Source organism: Lotus japonicus, chromosome 4, assembly GCF_012489685.1.
Source record: "Lotus japonicus ecotype B-129 chromosome 4, LjGifu_v1.2".
NCBI classification, from domain to species: Eukaryota; Viridiplantae; Streptophyta; class Magnoliopsida; order Fabales; family Fabaceae; genus Lotus; species Lotus japonicus.
The window spans coordinates 70,464,214-70,487,315 of record NC_080044.1 but is presented as its reverse complement, the minus strand read 5'-3'; the positions used below and the strand labels follow the sequence as shown (position 1 = coordinate 70,487,315).

General features: G+C 37.6%; 3 protein-coding genes across 3 annotated transcripts; 1 reads left to right on the top strand and 2 right to left on the bottom strand.

Annotated features, from left to right (window-relative positions):
* The first annotated feature begins 3,653 nt into the window (after nucleotides 1–3,653).
* On the top strand, nucleotides 3,654–6,482 carry LOC130713272 (uncharacterized). The gene is made up of 2 exons (XM_057563054.1): nucleotides 3,654–5,682; nucleotides 5,836–6,482. The coding sequence occupies exons 1-2, from the start codon at nucleotides 3,654–3,656 to the stop codon at nucleotides 6,480–6,482; spliced, it is 2,676 nt and encodes an 891-aa protein (XP_057419037.1).
* Nucleotides 6,483–12,730: 6,248 nt separating this feature from the next.
* LOC130713616 (uncharacterized) lies at nucleotides 12,731–16,392 on the bottom strand. The gene is made up of 11 exons (XM_057563395.1): nucleotides 16,244–16,392; nucleotides 15,984–16,049; nucleotides 15,825–15,880; nucleotides 15,667–15,724; nucleotides 15,518–15,551; nucleotides 14,580–14,693; nucleotides 14,439–14,470; nucleotides 14,243–14,303; nucleotides 13,654–13,745; nucleotides 13,322–13,564; nucleotides 12,731–13,028 (listed from the first exon to the last, which is right to left on the bottom strand). Exons 2-11 carry the CDS (start codon nucleotides 16,032–16,034, stop codon nucleotides 12,879–12,881), a joined length of 891 nt encoding a protein of 296 aa, XP_057419378.1. The 5' UTR covers nucleotides 16,035–16,049; nucleotides 16,244–16,392; the 3' UTR covers nucleotides 12,731–12,878.
* Nucleotides 16,393–17,363: 971 nt separating this feature from the next.
* On the bottom strand, nucleotides 17,364–20,557 carry LOC130713618 (mediator of RNA polymerase II transcription subunit 20a-like). The gene is made up of 3 exons (XM_057563396.1): nucleotides 19,989–20,557; nucleotides 19,813–19,902; nucleotides 17,364–17,801 (listed from the first exon to the last, which is right to left on the bottom strand). Exons 1-3 carry the CDS (start codon nucleotides 20,322–20,324, stop codon nucleotides 17,571–17,573), a joined length of 657 nt encoding a protein of 218 aa, XP_057419379.1. The 5' UTR covers nucleotides 20,325–20,557; the 3' UTR covers nucleotides 17,364–17,570.
* Between the last annotated feature and the right edge of the window lie 2,545 nt (nucleotides 20,558–23,102).

Here is a 23,102-nt window from a genome sequence, read left to right as displayed (position 1 = left end):
AGTGTGAAGTGTGGTGAACAAATGTCAGCACTTGTACCTAAACCAATATTATCATTATGTGTTGCTGAAAGATAAAGTTCCTATAGATCCAACTACTGACTTGGTCTGATATGGGCGAATCAATGTATCTGACAATTGGGCTGACCAAACTTATGTACCAAATGGGCCGGGTAACCCATGGTCCAACCAGACTAAAACCCAAGCTATAAATAACAGGCACCGCCCAAGCGGTGGGGGACCTATCATTTCACGCATTTTACTTGTTTGTTTACTTTGTATTGGCTCTCTAGTTTGATTAGTCCGTTCTGTGGTTCCATACCGGAACATTGGCGCCCACCGTGGGGCCGAAGGATATTTTCCTAGGCTTCATTTTTCACTGCAATGGTGACTCGATCCGGGGCGAACGGAGAGAGGAATCATGTCCAACAAAATGATGTTCCTCCCGATGTTCTTCAGCGGATCATGGATGATCTCAATGATCTCCGTCAACACAATCAACAGTTACAAAATCAACTTGCTGATCTCAATCAGATTTAGGGGTTACGGGAGGGCGATCGACGAATGACTGAGACGGTGGTGGATTTCCAACCTTTCACAGAGGAAATAGCAAACACCGCCGTCCCAGATAATTTGAAGATGGCGCCCACCGTGGGACCGAAGGATATTTTCCTAGGCTTCATTTTTCACTGCAATGGTGACTCGATCCGGGGCGAACGGAGAGAGGAATCATGTCCACCAAAATGATGTTCCTCCCGATGTTCTTCAGTGGATCATGGATGATCTCAATGATCTCCGTCAACACAATCAACAGTTACAAAATCAACTTACTGATCTCAATCAGACTCAGGGGTTACGGGAGGGCGATCGACGAATAGCTGAGACGGTGGTGGATTTCCAACCTTTCACAGAGGAAATAGCAAACACCGCCGTCCCAGATAATTTGAAGACGCTAAAGCTTGATTCTTATTATGGCGATTCAGTTCCAAAGGACCATTTAGTGTATTTTAACACAAAAATGGTTATTGTAGGCGCATCAGACGCGTTGAAGTGTAAAATGTTACCATCAACTTTCAAGAAGTCAGTAATGATTTGGTTTACAACTTTTCCTTCAAGGTCAATTGTCAATTTCACGGAGTTATCAACAAAGTTCTTGTCTCAATTTTCTACCAGTCGTGCTCAAAAGGTGACTCCGACGACATTATTCAATGTTCGTCAGGGACCAAATGAGACTTTGCAGTCTTACATGGGGCGTTTCAATCAATTATCTGTTCACTTGGAGGATAAGATGCCGGAAATCTGCATTGCAGCTTTTGAATTGGGTTTGAAGCCGGGAGGTTTAAACAGCAATTTAAGTAGAAAACCTGTGGAGACAATGGAGCATTTACGTGAAGGGTACAAGGGTACATCAGGGAGGAGCAGAGCGACCAGATCAAAAATAACAGCCCAAATGCAGCGATTACAGGGCAAAAACAGCAGTTTGAGGCGAAGAAGAGAGCGGTTACGGATCAATATTCGAAGGGATGGACTGAACGTGGAAATACAGGGTATAATAATCGCAACCGTTATGACAGTCGATTTGATAACCGTTCTAATTTCAAAAATCGTGCTCAATCGTATGAAGTGCGTGAGCCAGGACATTCGATGACGTGGACTCGGAATCAAAATGACCGTGCAGCACCTTTGGCGGTTAATTTAACCGATGCTTTGCACACGTGTTTGGAGGCGAACGTTATCCGTTTTCCTCGGCAACCAAAGCCGTCAACAGGTTATGTGGATAAGAAGAAGTGGTGTGAGTATCATAGGATTTCGGGACACAATACTGATGATTGTTTCACTTTGAAGAAAGAGATAGATAAATTGGTGAAGGCTGGATGCATGAAACAACTTGAAGGGCGAAGCAATTCAGATGAAGCAGGGACTTCAACAAAGCGAACTGAAGATGGAAAGGAAGTTGAAAGTGATGGTCAAAATAGACAATCAAAGGGGAAAGCGAAGGGGCGAATTCATTCTATCTTTGGTGGATTCCGAGGTGAAGGAGTAACTAATTCAGCTCGAAAGAGGTATGTTCATTCAATCAATGATGTTTATTCTAATGATTGGGGAAGTTGGGCAACCAACCAGCCAGATATTACTTTTACTGTGCGAGATTTTGAGGGCGTTCAGCCTCATGAAGACGATCCAATTGTGGTGATGCTGACGATCGCTGAATATGAAATTGAGAGGGTACTGTTGGATCAAGGGAGTTCAGCAGATTTAATTTATGGAGACGCTTTTGAAAAATTAGGGCTGACAGAATCTGATTTGCAACCTTATGATGGATCTTTGGTGGGTTTTTCTGGCGAAAAAGTGTTTGTCAGAGGTTACGTGGAGTTGAGTACTATTTTTGGAGAAGGAAGAAATGTGGAGACATTTGCTATTAAGTTTCTAGTGGTAAAATGTACTTCGGAGGCCTTCATTGAATAGATTGGGGGCGATCATCTCTACCAGACATTTAACAGTCAAGTATCCGTTGAGCAAGGGAGGAGTTGGAGTCTTAAAGGCTGACCAAATCGTAGCCAGAAAATGTTATTCTGAAAGCTTCAAGCAGTATGGTCATATGGGAAAGAAAGCTGTGAAAGAGGGACATCGGGTTTATGAGATTGAAATGAATCAAGGCGAAACAAGTTTGGATCCTCGTGATGGGTTTATAGAAAGCAAGATGACGTCAGAAGAGGAAACCAAAGTAGTGGCTAGGGATGGCAATGGGTAGGGTCTGGGTAGGGTACTATAGTACCCATCCCCGTACCCACATTTTCAAAAGATACCTGTACCCGTCCCAATACCCGCGTGGGTAGCAATTTGAATACCCGTCCCCGTACCCTCTGGGTACCTATATGCCCGTACCCGTGCCCATTACCCACAATTTAGTTAACGAATATTTAATTTTCATTCTCCAAAAGAAAATAATATATAACTACTATAATAAAATAAAGAGCATTAATTAAAAATACAAAAGACTATCCAAATATTTAATAAGTAAAACCATTCATTCTTAAAAGAGTAACTTAGAAACTTATAACTTTAATTTAGTTTGTTGATATATATATATATATATATATTTCAAAGTGTGTATATATAATAAAAATAATTAATAAAGTGTGTGCGGGTATGGGGCGGGTTGGGTACTATACTACCCATACCCGCACACGTACCCACTAATTTTTACGGGTAATTACCCATACCCAACCCCATACCCATCTAGCGGGTTTTTACCCTACCCATTGTGGGTATTTTAAGCGGGTACCCAATGGGTTCGAGACCCATTGCCATCCCTAGTAGTGGCAATTGGTGAAAGGAATTTGAAAGTTGGCACGAGTTTAACAGCAAGTCAGCAAGACAGGTTGATTAAACTTTTGGCTGAAAACATGGATTTATTTGCATGGAGTGCGAAAGATCTTCCTGGAATTGATCCGGAATTTATTTGTCACAAGTTAGCCTTAAATCCAGGAGCAAAGCCAATTGTTCAGCTTAAAAGAAAGATGGGCGAAGAGAAGGCAGAAGCTGTAAAGGTAGAAACTAACAAGCTGTTGGAAGCTGGATTTATCATAGAAGTAAAATATCCAACGTGGTTGGCGAATGTCGTTATGATGAAAAAGGCTAATGGAAAGTAGAGAATGTGTACTGACTATACGGATTTGAATAAACATTGCCCGAAGGACTCTTATCCTTTGCCAAATATTGATAAACTTGTGGATAGGGCGTCTGGATTTGGAATGCTCAGCCTGATGGATGCATATTCTGGATACCATCAAATCAGAATGTATGGACCGGATGAGGAGAAAACAGTTTTCATGACGCATCAGGCGAACTACTGCTATCAAACCATGCCATTTGGACTAAAAAATGCAGGAGCAACTTATCAAAGGTTGATGGACAAAGTTTTTGATAAACAAGTGGGGCGAAACATGGAAATTTATGTTGATGACATGGTGGTGAAATCAGACGAGATGTTAACGCATTGTTCAGATTTGAGAGAGGCTTTTGGGGAGCTCAGAAAGCATAATATGAGACTTAATCCAGAGAAGTGCTCATTTTGGATTCAAAGTGGAAAGTTTCTGGGTTTTATGGTTACAAGAAGGGGAATTGAAGCGAATCCTGATAAATGCAAGGCCATTATTGAAATGCAGAGTCCCACCTCAGTGAAAGATGTGCAAAAGTTGACGGGAAGAATTACAGCTCTGGCGAGATTCTTGCCATGTTATGGAAATAAATCAGCTCCATTCTTCCAGTGTTTGAGGAAAAACAAGGCGTTCCAATGGACAGAGGAGTGTGAAGCGGCGTTTCAAAGTTTGAAGGAGCACTTATCAAAACCACCAATTTTATCAAAGCCAGTGCCAGGTATTTCGCTGTCAATATTTATTTCAATATCTGATAGCGCTGTTAGTTCAGTTTTATTGCAAGAACTTAAGGATGATTTGAGAATCATATATTTTGTGAGTCATGCACTCCAAGGGGCAGAATTGAGATATCAAAAAATAGAAAAGGCTGCTTTGGCCCTGATTATATCCGTCAGGAAGTTAAGACCTTATTTTCAAGGCTTTCCAGTGGTAGTTAAAACTGACTTACCACTTCGCCAAGTGTTACAAAAGCCTGATTTAGCAGGAAGGATGGTTTCATGGGCTGTCGAATTGTCTGAGTTTGGAATCTCATTTGAGAAGAAAGGACAGGTTAAAACACAAACTTTGATTGATTTTGTTAATGAAATGTCTCCAGACGAGAAAGGTGAAGAGTCAGGTGAATGGAGTTTGTCAGTTGATGGTTCGTCCAATATTAAGGGTAGTGGAGCTGGAGTGATTTTAGAGGGACCAGGTGGCGTAACAATTGAACAGTCCTTAAAGTTCGATTTTAAAGCCAGTAATAATCAAGCAGAGTATGAGGCTATAATTGCAGGGTTGAGGTTAGCAATCGAAATGGGCGTACAAAGCATCGAGATCAAGACAGGTTCACAAATAGTGTCCAGACAAATCCAAGGAGAGTATCAGGCGAAGGATGCACAGTTAGCCAAATACTTGGTGAAAGCTCAGAATTTGATGAAGCAGGTGCTGAAAGTGCAGATCAACCATGTTCCAATGGAAGAGAACACGAGGGCTGATATCTTGTCAAAGTTAGCAAGTACCAAGAAACCAGGAAACAACAAGTCAGTGATTCAGGAAGTCTTAAACAGTCCCAGCATTGAAAATGAAGAAGTTATGGCAATTCCAATGGTGATAGATCAAGATTGGATGGGTCGAATCAAGTTGTGCTTAGAGGCAGAGGGGGCTGATTTGCTTTTATTTACTAAGGATCAGATTCGAGAAGCAAGTCATTACACCCTTTTGGGCGATCAATTGTATAGAAGGGGAGTCGGAGTTCCACTGTTGAGGTGTGTTTCCAAAGAAGAGGCTGACAGAATCATGTTTGAAGTGCATGAGGGAGTGTGTGCAAGCCACGTAGGTGGAAGATCTTTAGCAGCAAAAGTCTTAAGAGCAGGGTTTTACTGGCCAACAATGAGGTCAGATTGTATGGAATATGCAAAGAAGTGTGAAAAGTGTCAGATGTATGCAGATTTGCATAGAGCACCGTCGAAGACGTTGAGTTCAATGAGTTTATCATGGCCATTTGCAATGTGGGATGTGGATATCTTGGGGCCTTTCACTCAAACAGGTTCACAAGTTAAATTTGTCTTAGTGGCAGTGGATTATTTTACTAAATGGATTGAGGCGGAATCGATGGCGAAGATAACAGCAGAAAAAGTTAAAAAAATTTATTGGAGGAAGATAATTTGCAGGTTTGGTGTGCCGGCTACAATCATTTCAGACAATGGGACACAGTTTACTAGCAGAAGTGTGAAAGATTTTTGTGCAGAAATGGGTATTGAGATGCGTTTCGCCTCGGTGGAACATCCACAATCAAATGGACAGGTAGAGTCCGCAAATAAAGTGATATTGAATGGAGTTAAAAAGCGTTTGGGCGAAGCAAAAAGGTTATGGGTAGATGAATTGATTACCGTCATTTGGGCGTACAATACAACTCCACAGTCTACAACTGGCGAAACACCTTTCAAGTTAACTTATGGGGTTGATGCTATGATTCCAGTGGAAGTTCAGGAGGTAACGTTCAGGGTGGCAACGTATAATGAAGAACAGAACGATATGAATAGACTTGTTGATTTGAATTTGGCTGATGAGATTCAGGCAGAGGTTCGTTTGAGACAGGCAGTGGTAAAGCAAAGGTCAAAAAGGCGATACAATACAAGGGTGGTTCCAAGGCAGATGGAGGTAGGAGATTTGGTGCTGAGAAGAAAGACAAGAGGACCAGATGATTCAAAGTTGTCACCAAATTGGGAAGGACCTTACAGAATTCGAAGAGAGTTGGGACAAGGGGCGTATCATTTGGAAGAATTGTCTGGGCGAAGGGTACCAAGGGCTTGGAACGCACAACATCTTCGTTACTATTACAGTTAAAGTGCAAGACGTTTGTCCAGCTCGCTTTATGTTTGTACAGTGTTTTTCAGTTTGTGTACGTTGAAGACTATGTTAGTTGTTTCAGTTGTGTGTGCGACAGACTATGTTGGTTCTCCATGTTGTTTAGGATATGTTTGTTGTGTAAGACTAAGTTTGATGTGCTCTTTTCTCTACTTGAAAAGGAGAGTTTTTAACGAGGCATCACATATTAATGAATAAACAGGTATGCACTCTTTTCTCTACCCCAGGCGGGAGAGTTTTTAACGAGGCATAACCTTTTAAAAATGTTCAAGGGCGTAACATTTTATTTTTTTCCCATAGCGGAAACTTATCAACTAAGGTCTATCAATTGGGCGACGTCAGACAATTGAGAAAAGAGTAAGTCTCTTAAAACAAGAGCATTTGGCCACGAATTCAAAAGCTCAGCCTTAAATTGGATTTAAGCTTGTCCAAACTAAGCACAAGTCTCCACGCGAGCATATTAATGAAATCAAATATCGTGACTTTGATTTCCATGAGTAACTACGTCAAAAATGAAAAATTTGACTAAGTTATATACACGAAAGCCTTATGATTCCAAAGTAGTTGATTAAGTTTAAACCTTACAAAATTTTTGAGATTCACTCAAGAGTATTTTACTATATACAGTAAAATAAGAAAGCGATGTGCTTGAATAATGATGAAGGCGGATCAATTCTGATGAAAAGGTTAGTGAATGAAATTTCCATTAAGTTATGTTTTGAAAATATTGAAGTTATATGATAGCTTTGGTGACTGTTTAAAATAATGCCTAGTCATAGAATTAGTTATTCTTGCGATTCTTCGTGTGAATGAGGAAATAATATTATTGTGGAAGACATGAAAGTTTTAGGCGAAACAATTAGACTATGTGAAAATGTTGGAGGGCAAAGAATTTAAGGCATTCATGTAATACTGAAAGGAAATTCATAGCATTAAGGGAAAGGTTGGTTACATGAAAGCAAAGGGAATAAAGGAACGGGAAAGCTAAAAAGACCGGAGGTCTTTTACATAATTTGCTAGAAGGAAAAGGCACAAGGCTTGCAGCTAGTGGTTTTCTCCTTCTCCTTCTTTGGTGTTGACATTTTCTTCTTCATTCTTCTCTCCTTCTTTTTCTTCTTCTTCTTCTCCTTCTTCATCCGCGTTATCCGGGCTAACCAGTTTACCATCCACGATACGAGCATAGGGGTTTGAACCCTCAAAGTTGATCGCCAGGTCAGGATTGAGGAAGGAGATTTGATTCAGTGCTTTGGCGAAACCAGCCTCGAATTGATCCAGAACAGAGCATTTTAATTCAGCAATCTCTGTTTTCCTCTTAGAATTCTCGTTCAGAGTTTGGTTGTGCACAGTAGTCAGTTGAGTGAGATCAGCCTTTATTTTTTCATTCTCCCCATTTAATGCTTGAACGGAAGCATTGTTTTCTTCAGCAGTCTTCTTCAAATTGGCAACTTCCGATGCCAAATCAACAGCTTTTTTCTCATTCGCCTTGTTGGATTTGTCCAACAACTTCATTGTAGCCTTCATTTTTTCAATTTCTTTCTCCTTTTCTTCAACAAGTTTGGTGCTGGCAAGACCATCAAACCCAGCAGATTCTAAGTCAATCATTTTAGAGATAGCAGCAATCTCTAAGCCTTTAGTCATCATGGCCTGACAAGCTTCCTTCAGGCCAATCTTTCTCATCTTTTCTCGGTCCGCTTCAAAAACTAAATTTGTTTCCACCAAAGAGTTGAAGTCAATCTTAGAGTCCCACAGTGAAGTCACTTCAGTGGAGGATAATTCTTCAAATTCCTTCAATAAGTTTTTCCAGCAAGGGGGTGGGCCGCTTGACGAACAACCTTTGTTTGTCTCAAGAGCACCGCCTTTGCTCATGAATTGTTCCAGAGAAGTTTGGTTGATGATTTTGCTTTTGGAAGAAGCCGGATCTTCGTTCTTTTTCTTCTTCTTAGTGGGGCGACCCGTTTCCGTGCCGGAATGGCTAGTGTCCTGGTCAGCAAGCGATTTGGAAGGATTCCTCTTTTCACGAGCAGCTTGTTGCTCGCGGCGAAAACGAAGGATGTCTTCCTCTGACAGGCGAGCCATTTTGCCTGCAACAAGTAAGAATGTTAGAACATCAAGAAGCATAGTGTGAAATATGAAAGGAAAATGTAAATTAGGATGCCTTACCAATGTACACACCCACTTGATTTTTAGAAAGGGCGGTCATAAAATCTTTAAGGTTTAATCCTAGGTTTGACAGGAATTGGCAATCAACTAGTTCTTCAGGAGTCAAGGCATCATCAGGAATTTTGACGACTACTTCATATTGGTTCGTCCAATAAAAGGGAAATCGAGGGCTTCCGTCGTCAAAATAAAATATATCCTTACAGCGATCGGATTCGCGAAGTTTGAAAAATTTTCCTTTGAAATGTTTGTAATGACTTTTGAAGAGGGTAAATAGCCCCAAACCCCTAGCAGTAGCGAGCGAAACATATTCGCCTCTAACATTTCGCCCACATGTTTCAAAGAAGTAAAAAAAATTGTTGCTAGTGGGTTCGATGTCTAAGGTCAGGCAGAGAATTTCAAAAGCTTTCAGGTAAGCCCATGCATTACCATGAAGTTGGGTAGGAGCTACGTTTAGAAGGGTTAGAACAGAACAAGTAAAGTCAGAAAACGGGACGTTGTACTTCAAATCGGAAAATAGGCTTTCAAAGAGGTAAGTGAAGTTTCGCCCTTGGTTGTCTGGTTGTCCAAAACAACATGGTTCGTTAGGGGAACAAGGAATTATGTCTAGGTGAGCATCTAGGCCATCTTTCCTAAAGTTATATTTGGTAATTAAATCTACGACAGCTTTTGGGGTATTGATTTTAGAAAACTGTTTTTTGATTTTACTAGCAACCCATAAAGAGTCTGCAGTGGTTTGAACATTAAGCGCAGAAGTTTCCCTACGAGTTCGTTTGGCAGTCATTTTTTCAGAAGGAATCCTGAAAGTAAAATTTTAGTAAGGTAAGATGAAGGTAGAAGTTGGGTTTAAGTTGTAGGTTCGAACATGCAAAAGATTCATAACAAGTTTTTGGGTTGAGAAAAGTTTAAGTTTCTGGGTTTGAAAATGCAAAATGTTCATACAAAGTGTAGTACGAGATTAGACATGTTAAATATACAGAAGGAAAAAGGGAAGGGAGATTTACCTTGGAAAGATGAAGACTTGAATGGTTTCTGGAGATGTTGTCACTGAATGTGGGTGGAAAATGGTGGGTGTTGTGTGAACTCGGTGAGAAAGGACTAAAAGCTTGAATCTTTGTTAGCTATGGTAAAAAGAGAGAGTATGGATATGGGAAAATGAAAGTGTAGAAGAAGGGTAGGAATGTTGGACTTTATATAGAAAGAGGAGTGAAGATGAAAAGGTGAGTTAAATGGTGAGTGAACGGACGCGTGCCTTCATACGTGGGCCCGAGGCACGAGTTCTGACGATTGGATCAAAATGACACGTTGGTCTGAGAAATTTGAATTTGAAGGGATGTGATTTGTTGAAAGGATAGATTGAGGGGGTATTTCAGTCTGGGGGATGTGACGCTTCAAAATTAATTGTGTTTCAGGAAAGGGTATGACTTTTCGTTTATAAATTTAATAGCACCTTTATTACATTTACTTCTGTCTTGATGATTATGTTAGTGGAATTTTAAAATGCACGATAATATTGTAGCACCAAGTTCCCAAAAATATGCAGGATATCCACTTGATGTACTTATGGCAGGTAAAGCAATAATGACTTTGAAATTTGCCACAGTGAGGGCATATGAAGTGACAGCTGAGGGGATCTGACAAGTTCGATTCAACACGCAAAGATGATTATCATTATCTGTTTTGTCAAAATTTACAAGTATTAGAATTTACACGCCCTTTGTTGGCATTGTATGTGATTAATAGTTGAGGCTTATTAAAGACACATTCGCCTTATACCAAGTCTTAGTGTCTTGAGGGCTTGTGGTCTGATATGGGCGAATCAATCTATCTGACAATTGGGCTGACCAAACTTATGTACCAAATGGGCCGGGTAACCCATGGTCCAACCGGACTAAAACCCAAGCTATAAATAACAGGCACCGCCCAAGCGGTGGGGGACCTATCATTTCACGCATTTTACTTGTTTGTTTACTTTGTATTCGCTCTCTAGTTTGATTAGCCCGTTCTGTGGTTCCATACCGGAACATGACTCAATGAACAATGTTTTTCCTATAAATCAAACTACTGACTCAAGGGTTAAAGAAACACTTTTAACTACTGAGATGAAATCAAGGTCTATTGGGTTACCAAAACCAATATCAGCATATCATTGAACATTTTTGCACTAAAAACACTCTACTACTACTTTATATCTGATATATGCATAACTAGAAAGAATCATTTACTCCATTTGAGAGAAATTGTTAAAACTGTCACGTCTAAAGAAAATTGTTACTTCAAATCCCAGAAAATTTTCACGTGACCCACCCCTGTAGACTGTAGTCTGTAGGGTCCTCCAGGCCTTTTAGGCCTCCTTGAGTTTTGGGATCTTCTCTAAATGAGAAAACATTTTTGGTAAACTTGTCATCTGAGTGTAACTCAAGTGAAGGTGATGAACATTTAATAAGTACAGTGTAATAGCAATATGTGCCAAGTACAACTACAAACACACCAGTGGCCCTCTATTTTTAAATGCAAGTTGGCGATCCAGCATAGGACATGAGTGGTCACTTTCTTGCATATCATGCAACATTTAAAGGAAACAGCTTAACTAAGTTAGTGTGGGGGATGTATTGGAATACATGATGAATGCTCCATATAAAGAAATCTGATGGATACCTTAAGCTTGGCCATTGACCTGCCCTCCAGTTATTACCTCAAAAATTTGTTTTTTTCCCACCACAACATATATATAGTACATGTTCAGCATTCTACTTTGGATTCATTGGATCAATAATTATATCATGTTAACTTAAATGTTGCTAGTAGGGAATTCTACATATGTCAATCTATCATCCCCTAAGTATATTGTTGCACAAAATACTTGGTGCACTTGTAGAAGTTAATTAACGGGAATGCAACTTTTTGAGCGCACTTGATAGAAATGAAGGATGAACCCAATATGTGCCGGTTGCAACGGTTAAAAGTGGTTGTTTGAATCCTTGACGATGATAGTGACACACTTTTAAGGAGACCTTTAGTTTTTACTACACATGAATCGAACAAAATTGCCTCAAAGAGGATAAAAAATGAAAGATGGAGCCTCGAATGTGAGTACTTGACAAACAACTCTTCCTCCCTCCATCATTTTCAGCTTAAACAAACAAATGAAGGATCTAACCCTCCCTTCCCTACCTTTCACTCAAACAAATCTAGTGACTGGTGTGTTGCCGAGGGGAATTTTTTTTTTCAATTTTCAGTGAAGAAATTCTCGAAAATAACCCGTGGGAACAAGACTTCGATGGGAAAACTTGTTTTGATCAATTTTATGAAAAAACCGAATCCAAACTTGCACCCAACTAGGTGGGATGAGGATGAGTTTGGAAGGCAAATAGCCACTCGGCGCCCCGTACTAGCACAATTAAATAATTTGAATCAATTTTGTGCAGAGCTCATAGAAATAGCTTTTAGATACCAAAATTGATTGTGTGGATATAGAAACTAATTCAAATGTGCTAATAGTTGTGTGTCCCTTGTTTTGAATTTTGTAGCAAAGGGTGAGAGCACTTGGCCAAGGAAAAATCACTTCATTGCTGAAAAGCTACACAGGAGATGCCTTCAGCTATTTCAAATGAGCTATTTGAGTTTGAGGGTCTTGTTGTATAGGGTTGATAAGGCTGTTAAGTTTTAGGGCCATAAATCTGTTGCTTTAAATTGGTAGTGTTGGTAATTTTGAGAAGATTAAAGCAAACACGTATATTATCCAATCTAGTGGTTTTTTGTGTGCACTACTCCTGTGATTCTTTGACAAAAAACAATTTTGTAAGAACCACAAGGTGTGCTTTTAATAGGCACGTTTCCCCTTTAATAGTCATGTTTGGATATTTTGGGAATAATTCAAGAATATGAAACTAGTCATACTCATAATATGCTAGTAAGACGTGTAGCTTTAATATGGTTGCAGGTTTCCTCTGGTTTTCTCAACCATGAAGCTACTTACAGTTCTAAAGTTATACTGGCTACTTGACCTGAGAAATTAATCTAAGGTAATATAGGTAATATGAAGGAAAACTAATATATTTACTTCAACCTTACCTTAAAAAATTTCTTTATAGAAAATTAATATATTCCAAAACTGAATACTTATATTTTTCTTCTCAACACTAGTAAGACAAATAATTTTAATAATGTTATAAAAATGAATCAAACTATACTTCAAAGTAAAACAAGTTCAATTTATCATAAACCAGCAAGACTGTCGAGAAGAGAATCCACGTTCGGAGTTATAGTAGCACACTTGCTAATCTCCCCAACTGCGCAACAATCCTTTTTAGCAGTGTTGATTGTTACCAAATCTTGAGCAAATGAACAGTTCATACCAGAGGAAACCTGCAACCAAATTAAAAAACACAACACAAAAATTTAGCTAAGAAAGAAACCAACATTAACATAATCAACCTATGCATTATTAACTCATTCAAATGGGTGGGTGGATAAGATTTTCAAAAAGTGATCCACTAAAATTGGTGATGTTACTATGCATCTAACATGCTTTTCACATACAACTTTCACTTTAAACGTTCGAATTTCCATTGAATTCAATGTTAATCCACTTTTAAACGGAAAGCGAAACTTGCACTAAATAATACTCCTGAAGTTTATCTTATGTTTGCAGTACTTACATCATAAAGGGTATCACCAAGCTTCAGCTTGACTGCACCACTCTTGTAGACAACCATTTTGCCCATGTAGCCAGCTGGTAAGTTCTTCAACTTATTTTCAGGCTTCTTCTTCTCATCTTTTGAACCTTCAGGACGTTTAGTGTTGTTTCCATTATCACCTTTCCCTCCAGCAGTAGCAGATTGTTTAGGGATAGGCAAAGTTGGTAAACGCATCAAGAACATACTTGTCTCTGGGTTTTCCTCCTACCAACAATTTGCTCAAAGTAACTATTATAATAGTTGAAGCAAGTTGCAGTTAATAAATTTGATTTCTTAAATTTCAGTTTACTCACCAAAAGGCCTAGCTCCACTGCTGAATTTGCTGAATCTTCATCATAAGTTCTGGATTCTGCAGCCTCCCCAAATTCTTCCTCATCAAGATATTCTATCAGAACATCATGTGAAGTTAAAACCACTTGATATTGCATAATAGAAAGAATGCTGTTTTCAAGCAACAACTAAAGTCCAGTGAAAGGAGAAGGTTATGTGAAGTTAAAGCCACTTGACATCTTATAAAATTATTCTATCAGAACATTATGTTGATGCTATATGTTAGAAATATAATATAAAATCATTTACCAAAGAGTGTAAACTTTTGGAATAGTTGGCTCATGACATGGTATCAGACCGTATGACCAAGTGGTTTGGAATATAATATAAAAACATTCGTGTGCATTTACCCAATAGCTTACACATTTTGGATAGTTGTTTCATAACACTATATGAATGTAAGCAAGACCTCATAATTCTGTGAATGGGCAGAACCAGTATTGTTGCTCAAATTGATTAATGGACATGACTCGATTCCGGAGTTATTAGAATTTCATCAACGGTTACTAATTTCCATTCTCTTTTTATCAAAAGATGGATCCTGGAATATACCTGGGTTTCCTGAATATGGTCTCCTCAAAGGAAGAGTTGTTGGATATTCACTGTAATAGTCCTGCAGCAATATCACAACACCAATACTTCAAGATGAGACACGAATGAAAACTTACAATTCCAATAACTCATACATGAAACAAACAAAGACAGTAAATCAATGAAAAAGCATATTTATTTCACTCAGTATACTTACCCATGGTTCTTTGTACTCTTTCTGCAGCTTACCTGTGGTTAAAGAATCACCCAAGTACTGTTAATAGAAGGATGGATCATGCAGCAAAGAGCAAAACAACTTGTTGCAGTCTGTTTAAAAAAATGCTGTGATGAAACATACCATTGAATTCTGAATTTTGGCCGTCGCTGGCACTGCTCCCACCCCTGGGAAATCCATAGGATTTGATAGAAGATGCTACTCCTCCATCACCAAAAGCAATTTGTGAACCTGACACTGAAACCAAAAAATGAACAATGCAAGGTTAGAAAGCAGAAAGAATGATGCTACTCCTGCTTTAGTGAAAAGGGAATCATGTCAGGCATCAGTATGAGATCTCAACATAGACCAGATGGCAAGTATGCTAATTGCACAACTTCAACTTTGCCTTTAATTGATTAACATGCATTTACTTTCATAGGAATGGCACAAATGTTCAAGTGAGTAAATGTTAATCCCCATGTGTGTTTGGATCACGATTATCAGAATTGATTGGTAATACTTTGATGCATTTATAATAAAAGTTAGTTCTATAGGGTAATGTTACAAAATCAAATTGTGAGATCCATAATTGATTAAGTCACCACAGTAGCTAGTATTTTTAGCTTCATTAAACAATTAATCTTGCTGCTAGAATCAATGATGAAGATGAACATCTAAACATGCTCTCAGATGAAGCATGCCATGTTATCATAAAATAAAAAAGCAGAAACTATTTCCCTAAGATGAGATTTACTTTGATTCTCCATTAGTTCTGCAATGCCTGAAATATAATCTTAGTAAATATTCCCTAATTTCCCCTTTTCTATTCAACAAACACCATCAGATACAAAGATATAAATTCCTCAGCAAATCCAGTTTACTATGTCAATGACTGAAATATTTCTATGCACCTTCGCTTTCTGAGGATTTATCAGAAAAGTAGACCCTTCCCATATAAGTTATAAATTTTCCCAGATAAATTATCAAGAAATACGGCTTGAGACGATGGAAGCAAAAAGTCGCATAAAATTGGATAACAGAAATTCAATACTAAAAGGAGTAGTAACATGCTAATATACCTTTTTTCTCAACTTTGTGCCTTAATTTACCCTCCTGTAAATGAAAGAAAAATTCAGACAGAATGATAAAGAAAATTCCTAACAATGGAAAATTGAGTTAGAGAACAAGTGAATAAAACATGTATGAATCAAAAACAAATCACACATACATTAAGACGCCGGAGGAGATCCTTAGCCACATTTGCATCAGTATCCTCAACAACTTCACTGCAGAAACAAAAAAAATGGAACAACATTAATAATGAGATATAACAGCAGTAAAGCTATTACATTACACGTAGTATGAATCAAACCAAATGATTCATACGATTTAACTTCTTCTTTCTTCACTCGACGGGGCGGTGCTCTTGGTGCAAACTTCACCTGCAGTGTAATGCAGGTCATTCATCATTGGCCAGACAAAAACAGGGGAGTAAATTGATATTATGACAAAATACAAAGTATTAGCAATATTCAGAAAACAAACCTTCCTTCTTCCACCACCGCCAGGAGCATCTTTGGATGATCCTAAATCCATTAGAGTGATTTCAATCTAAGAAACAAACACAGAAAAAAAAACATGGATGATCATGAAAGTGCAGGCGATTCGAGCATTAGAGATATAGCAGTGTAAACTGTGCTGTTATATGTATTAGCATAAAAGAGAGTTGAAGTTGAATCGGTTTGATAATAAGAATGGCAAAGAGAAAGAGACAAAGTGAAAGTTGAAAGAAGCAATGAGAGTACCTGGTATTGGTAATCTGAGAGAAGGTTTGAAGGTTTGCCGTAAAATGAAAAAAGCTGAGAGTTGGTTTGTTTGAGAACAGGGTACGGTGTTTTAGGAGGAACTAATAGGCGGCAGTATCTATCTCACTCACGGCTAAAACCTAGTATCACACATTTTTTTTTTTATTAATTTTGAAATCACGCATTCTTTATTATTATTTTCAATCTGAATCATAAAAATAAGTTGTTATTAGCACAATTGTTACTAGTACCTTACAAGGCTTGTAGCCTTTTTTAAGGCAAGCCTTTTAAAAAAGTGTAGGACTTGTCCATTGGTCTAGGTGTTTGATGTAGGTTAGGTCATAAACTCCTACGAACGGTCTGATCTATTCCTACTCATAATTGATAGACAGCTAGATTCTTTTGAGTTCGATTCGTGAACAATGTGTATTGAGAAAGCTTACTCACTTAACATAATCTCATCTCAAAATATTTATCATTTCCCTAATCTAATTTTCATATGTATCTTTTATCAATTTAAAGTGTGGACCGCGATTTTATAAAATATCACAAAATATTATGATAATGTGGAGTATTCAGCTAAATTTTATAACTAAATAATACAATATGTTTTAATTATAATTTTTCGTTATCAAGTTTTATGAAAAAAATATTTCCTATTTTCATACGCCATATAATCTTCTTAAGGATATTCGATGCATTTACATTTTTTTTTTCTACTTCAGAAAATTAAACGACAAATTCAACTACTAAGTGAGGAACAACTAGACGAACAGAGCACTATGGAACTCGAGACCCAAACTTAGCCAACCAGTCAACAACCATATTAGCATCTCTAGATATCTAGTATCTACACCAATTGAACCTCCTAATTTCAGTTCATGAGAGCTAAAATCTCCTGGAAAAGATTCCCAAATCTCCCATATTCTACTTGTAGACTTCTTACTCCATCATTCATGCAGAAATGTGTGGGGTATCTTGTATGGCCTCAAGCTTGATAGACAGGATTTCTCAAAATTACTACAGAATCTGACTCCAAGTGAGCCATTGCACTTCTTGAAGGTGACTCTCATATCGTCATCAATGTACGATACAAACATAAATAATTTTCCATGAGACATAAAGAGACAACAAAATTTACTTTCCCAATCACAATGTTATACATTCGTCGTGTTCAGTAACAAAAGATGTTGCCTTTGATAACTAGAAAACATTACAAACATCAGCCCCCCAACCAACCCCTTCAAATTTTCCTTGGTGGTTCACCTCATGGGAAGTGTGTAGTCTTTTTCAAGCAAGAGGTGGGAACGGAAAACCTAGAATGGTCCTAGTTCCTTAACTGCACTGATGCAATCAGTTGGGCCAAAGCTGCAGCGTACTGAACAGCTGTATGTTGCGGAGTATAAGTGTCACCGAGCCCATATTCTTTAAAATTCGGTTCTGCACGCATGAAATGGCCGGGTAATGACTTTTTAGACAGGACTTCTCGCCATATTTCAATGAACTCTTCCATGATTGGCCTGGATTTTTCAACTGAGGAAATAGGGAGGTACTCAATCTGCCAATAAACAAACCAAACTTGAATACATTCCTACTGAAGCACAACACCTCAAAAGAAATAAAGATGTCCCGCGTAGTTTGAGCATTGCATATTTAAATTCAGCTAAAAAAGCTAATGAAAGCAAAAGTAAGCAAGCAAGATCATTCCATCAATATAGCAGCTATCAGAGACACTTATAAATTTATTTTGTGTTTAATGGAATGCATATTGTAACACGATCCATTACTAAATTTTGCTTCAAACAAGAACATTCATTTACTAAATTTTATATTTGTAATCATTGATTTGAAGCATGTATCATATAACAGAATACAGGATCTGTGGTAAAAATTTATGGCTGTGTTTCTTCTCTTTATTGATCCAAATAAAAAACAATGGCTGAACCTCTAAGGGGAGAGAACTTTAAGACAAAACTAAGCAGATCAAATATAAGGTCTTCTCATCTTTAACCAAAGAAGCCATTACCTAAAAGACTTGAAAATCTTCTACAAGAAAAGTTTAGTGTACATATTTGTATCTTCATAATATTACAAACTTCTTAATCCCACTCTCAGTCTAAAGTGCAAGTTACAGCTATTAATACATTTTTAATTAATTGCATCATGTAGAGAAACTATTACCTAATTTCTTCATTTGCACCATATAAGTTACTTACTATAGCAGCAAACCTTACAATGCACTACTCACACCATAAAAGGTGCATATTGTGAACCCCAACCCCCAGAAGTTTAAAAAATTTGTCAAGATGGACCACTCCATTTGAGTTCCAGAAGTGAACTCCATTCCAATCAAAAGTGATAAATCTTAGCCACAAATATATTGAAGGAATAATTATCAACACCAGATTACGCTAATTTGCTAGTGACATGTGAACTGTGAAGGTTGCGACTCTGCAACTGAGTGAGGAAACCAAATAACCAATGAATAAAACATCGAATTTAACTTGAAAAGTAAAGAATTCAAGAGGCATGATTATTTACAGCCCAAAGGTTTATTATTCAAAAAAGACGATTATTTGATTACATATAGGAGTAAAAAGGCTTGTTCTCAAAAGGAAACCAAAGAAAAAAATCCCTCTAATTACATACAAGTCAAATGTCGAATCACAAACTCTAGTACAAGGTAAATCTGGCTTATCATAACTAAGGATTATAGTTATACACCCTAAACAGGAAGGAGTGCACTCAGAGAAAAACATGTGTAAGGATAACCATAAGTTCAAAAATCACTGCTAGATTGTGATTCAATACATGAATATATATAAGTATATAACAAAGCTTGAAGTTGTTAAAATGTCAACAGTTGATTTTCCAATCAATACTTATAATTCCATAAATTGCACATCTCACATTAGATGAACCAAATAATTTAACCCTGCCGTAATACTTTCGGAAACTGAGTTTCCGAAATATTTCGGAAATTGAGTTCCCGCACGTTAACATCCTGGGGTGTGAAGCTTGGGGAACTCAATTCCCGAATTAATTCGGAATTGTAATTCCCGAATTACACGTTTGTGTCTCTAACTGTCCACCGCTAGCTTTGGCTCCCATTTGTGTCTCTTTCATACTTCTAATAATGAAGATCCATGGCTGACGAGTTTATGGTTTTTGGGTCTCATGGTAAACCCCCAATCTTTGAAGAATGAGGGTGGGAATGAAGTCAGATATTCAAAATTCATCAGGTCCATCAAATCTCATGCAATGGAATGTAGAATTCGGGAATTAAAATTCCGAATTAATTCGGGAATCCGAAAATATTACGAGCAACGTTAAATTAGTATTTTCGCCACTTTAAAGTGGGGTGCCAAATCTAGTCATTGGGGTATTAAATAGTAAGCTATTTCACTGCCCAGGTGATACTTAAAAACTAGCTAGACAATAACAATTGTAAGTAGCTGTTTACACAAAAGCCATAAACCCTGAAATCATTGAAGGTAGGAACAACACTAGCAATGTAATATAATCAAAACAAGATCAAATTAACTAAGAGATGGTTAGTGGTTACTAACCTCCATTAAAATCCCTCTGAGATTTTCAGCTTGATTGGGAACAACTTTAATCACTCTGAGCTGAAAGTCACCCAGTTTATACTGCACTCCCTGCATCATCATCAACACAACAATTGAGCACAACTAAACAAGGTAAACAAACAAGGGCATGTTCACAAAAGAGAGAGGAGAGTGACCTCGAAATTAAGGGCGACTTTGGATTTGTAAGACTGGAGTTTCTCCATGATAGTGAGGATTGAAGAATCAGCTTCAACAACAATCTTATGGCCGCGAATGATGAAGTAGTATTTGGTGGGCTGCTCCATAAGCGAAATCCCGAGGAAATCTCGCGGGAAATCGGTAGCAATGGACTGGTCTCGCAAATTGGGTCTGTAGAAAGTGAGGGTGGATTTCCATCTTCCATCTTTGACGCCATTGATGTTCTCCACGCACTGTGAGATTTCGTTGAGGGTGTGGCTGTTCACCACCGTTCCTTGGTGGGGTTGCCAGTGCAGAATCCATCTGATGGGCATGCTCACGGCGGCGCGACGGAGTACGATGGTGAGAGCAGAAAAAAGCACGAGAGTTGTGCGAATGCGAGAGAATTTTCGTTTGGAGAGTGTGAGCAGAACGACCGCGTATTGGCTTTATTTTCTTGATTTATTTTGACCCTTTGATGCATCTATCCATCTAACGGTTTAAGGCATTGTTTGGTTCAGTCATACAATTTTCATTGTGTCTAACAAATGACATGTCCGCAAAAGCAAACTCACAATACCACGCGTAGAGTAATTCTTGTATAGGCACAAATTTAAAACACCACTTTTAAGTACAACCACTTATAAAATTACACCTCATTAAACAATATTTTTTGATAATTTGCAATTGTTCTACTTCCCCATGTTCCTCAAGTTACGCACTTTGTGTAGACTTTATTATGAAAGTAATTCTTGCATAAGTCAAAACCTAACATATAATTCTTGCGTGGTTGTGCGTAATTTGTACTTTTATCACAAACTCTAACCATAATGCGTAATTTGGGAAACATGAGAAAAGAAGAGCATTTTCACATTAAAAAAAACTATTTTGCCACTTAGTGGTTTTAAAATTTTAAATTGTGTATTTTTTTTCATTAACTTCAATGATGTGTAATTTTATGCGTAGTTGTGCTAATGAGCGATGTGCTGGGTTTATGTCAATGCAAGAATTACTAGATAAGAAATGCGATAGGGTGAGAAAAATGAAGTGCTTGAAAGATGTATAAATGTTGGTGGAACACTTATCATAACTCATTCAAGGGCTTTGTTATTTATGAGAGATTAAGAAGAGAGATGCAAGAGAGAGTTAGGAGAGAAAGAGAAAACTAATATGATATTGCTTTTTTTTTTTCTTTTCTAATATGATATTGCTTTGGGATGAGGGCAAGGAGACAATTCATGTGGGGCCCACATTTTTTTGTGGCCTCTCCAAATTGGAGAAAATTAGTTGAGGTTTTTTTTTTAAAAATTATGGTTTTCACACATTAGTGATGATTCCAAATTACCAATAATCACTATTTGACCATCAAAAATACTTTTATATTGAATAAAATTGTTCTTAAACACAAAAAGTTGCATTCTCTCTTCTTTATTTTTGTTCTGTCTATAACATACCAAATAACCTATAAAATCTACTAAATATCTCACATCTTCCTTTATACTCATCTTCTATATTTTTTTTCTGAAACCCAATGGGGCCTTAAGGATAAAATTTTGTTGACACTGCGTGTGTGTTAGAATTTTTGTTAAACTTAACGTGGATTTTTGTTGAAATAAACTTGTCAAAAACTTACTTCTCCAATCTACATTAAACTCAACGTGATAAATTATAGTTTTTTTGTTTGTGCATTGAGATACGTAAAATTACGTTTATGTTGGCTCTAACGCTAAAATAAACATGCAATTCATTTAAAGTGTAAATAGAGATGAAAGGAATAGAGAGTTATGAAGAAGAAGCAAAAAGTAAAATATGTGATGAATATATATTTGGAAAAACAAAGTGAGATAAATTAAAACTTAAAATAAGATGTCAATGAAAGTGTAAATGAATATAGCCTAAATTTTAAAATGTGGGGTATTATGGGGTAACTGAGGCCTGAGGGAGTCAGGTGAAATGTAATAGTTGTTGAATGCAAAGGATCTTCAAGTGTACGTTTACTTCTACCCCTCCCTGCTGAGGATACTGATTAGTTGTTCAGGCCTGAGAGAGTCTGAATTTTACAGCAGGCAGTGCACTAGTTACCCTTTCTTTTGGACCAAAATAAAAAAGGTCCCACTCACTCACCGCACCTGCAGGCTTCCTGCACAATCAAAAGTGTTTTGCATTTGCTAAAGTGGACTTGGACTGTCCAAACATGTGGCTTCTCTAGGTTACTTTGCCTTTTTTTATTTTTATTGACCATGTAAGTAAACGAGGTGAGTGATGTTTCTTTATTTACTTAATTTACAATTGCATATGGCTATGTTAGTATTCTATTTAGTGGACACTTTACATAATCATGTGTTATAAAGTTTCTTTAGCCCTGTTTAAGTAAGTTTTGGTATCAATCACACAAAAAGTAAAAGGGAATCTAGGAGCTTTATAGAGTTAGCTCTTCTGGTGAAGCAGCATGTTTTTAATTTGTAAAGATGAGACACAGTCGAACCCTTAGGCCTTACCCTCTCCCCATGCTTCAGAGTCACACCTCCTTTATGACTCCATAAAATTAATCAAGAAAAAGGAAAAGTCTACATGGAAATGAGAGGTAGAATTTTTTTAGAATATTCTCCTCAAAAGACTTTTGCATATAGTGATGAGTTATCGATCATTGAGCTAATGTTAGGTGATGAAATAAAACCTGTTATGACCTTATCCTCTTTTGTATGATAAGCTCATATCAAGTCATCAGGGTTCTAGCTTAAGAAGAGGTAAATGCTGAGATAGATAGATGATACTTTATACATGAAAAACAACATGAGGAAAAAGAACCCGTTTTAGTGATTCCCACAAATCTCAAAGAATCCACCCTTGATGCCACACATAAATGTTGTTTGGTCGTATGTGTCTTAGGAAACATAGGCACATGCACCTCACTGAATCACCAAAGATCTGTGAAGCCGCATATGGCGGTTATTAAATAGTATCAAATGAATAGAATAATGATGACTGATAATAAAAAAAAATCACTTCAATTTGGACAAACACAGTTTCTTAGCAGTGATGTTTCTAGTTTGATATGCATTTAGATACAAGTTAAAAATTGATTAAGAAAGAAGAGTTTTGCTAGTTTGTAT

Coding starts and splice junctions, on each gene's coding strand:
- LOC130713616 (XM_057563395.1), bottom strand. CDS start 16,034: ATGGATTTAGGATCATCCAAAGATGCTCCTGGCGGTGGTGGAAGAAGG. Junction 15,552..15,666: donor ATCTCCTCCGGCGTCTTAAT/GTATGTGTGATT, acceptor TTTCATTTACAG/GAGGGTAAATTAAGGCACAA. Junction 14,304..14,438: donor AAGAGTACAAAGAACCATGG/GTAAGTATACTG, acceptor ATATTGCTGCAG/GACTATTACAGTGAATATCC.
- LOC130713618 (XM_057563396.1), bottom strand. CDS start 20,324: ATGCCCATCAGATGGATTCTGCACTGGCAACCCCACCAAGGAACGGTG. Junction 19,903..19,988: donor AAGTCGCCCTTAATTTCGAG/GTCACTCTCCTC, acceptor ATGATGATGCAG/GGAGTGCAGTATAAACTGGG. Junction 17,802..19,812: donor TCAGAGGGATTTTAATGGAG/GTTAGTAACCAC, acceptor GTTTATTGGCAG/ATTGAGTACCTCCCTATTTC.
- LOC130713272 (XM_057563054.1), top strand. CDS start 3,654: ATGTGTACTGACTATACGGATTTGAATAAACATTGCCCGAAGGACTCT. Junction 5,683..5,835: donor GGGGCCTTTCACTCAAACAG/GTTCACAAGTTA, acceptor CAATCATTTCAG/ACAATGGGACACAGTTTACT.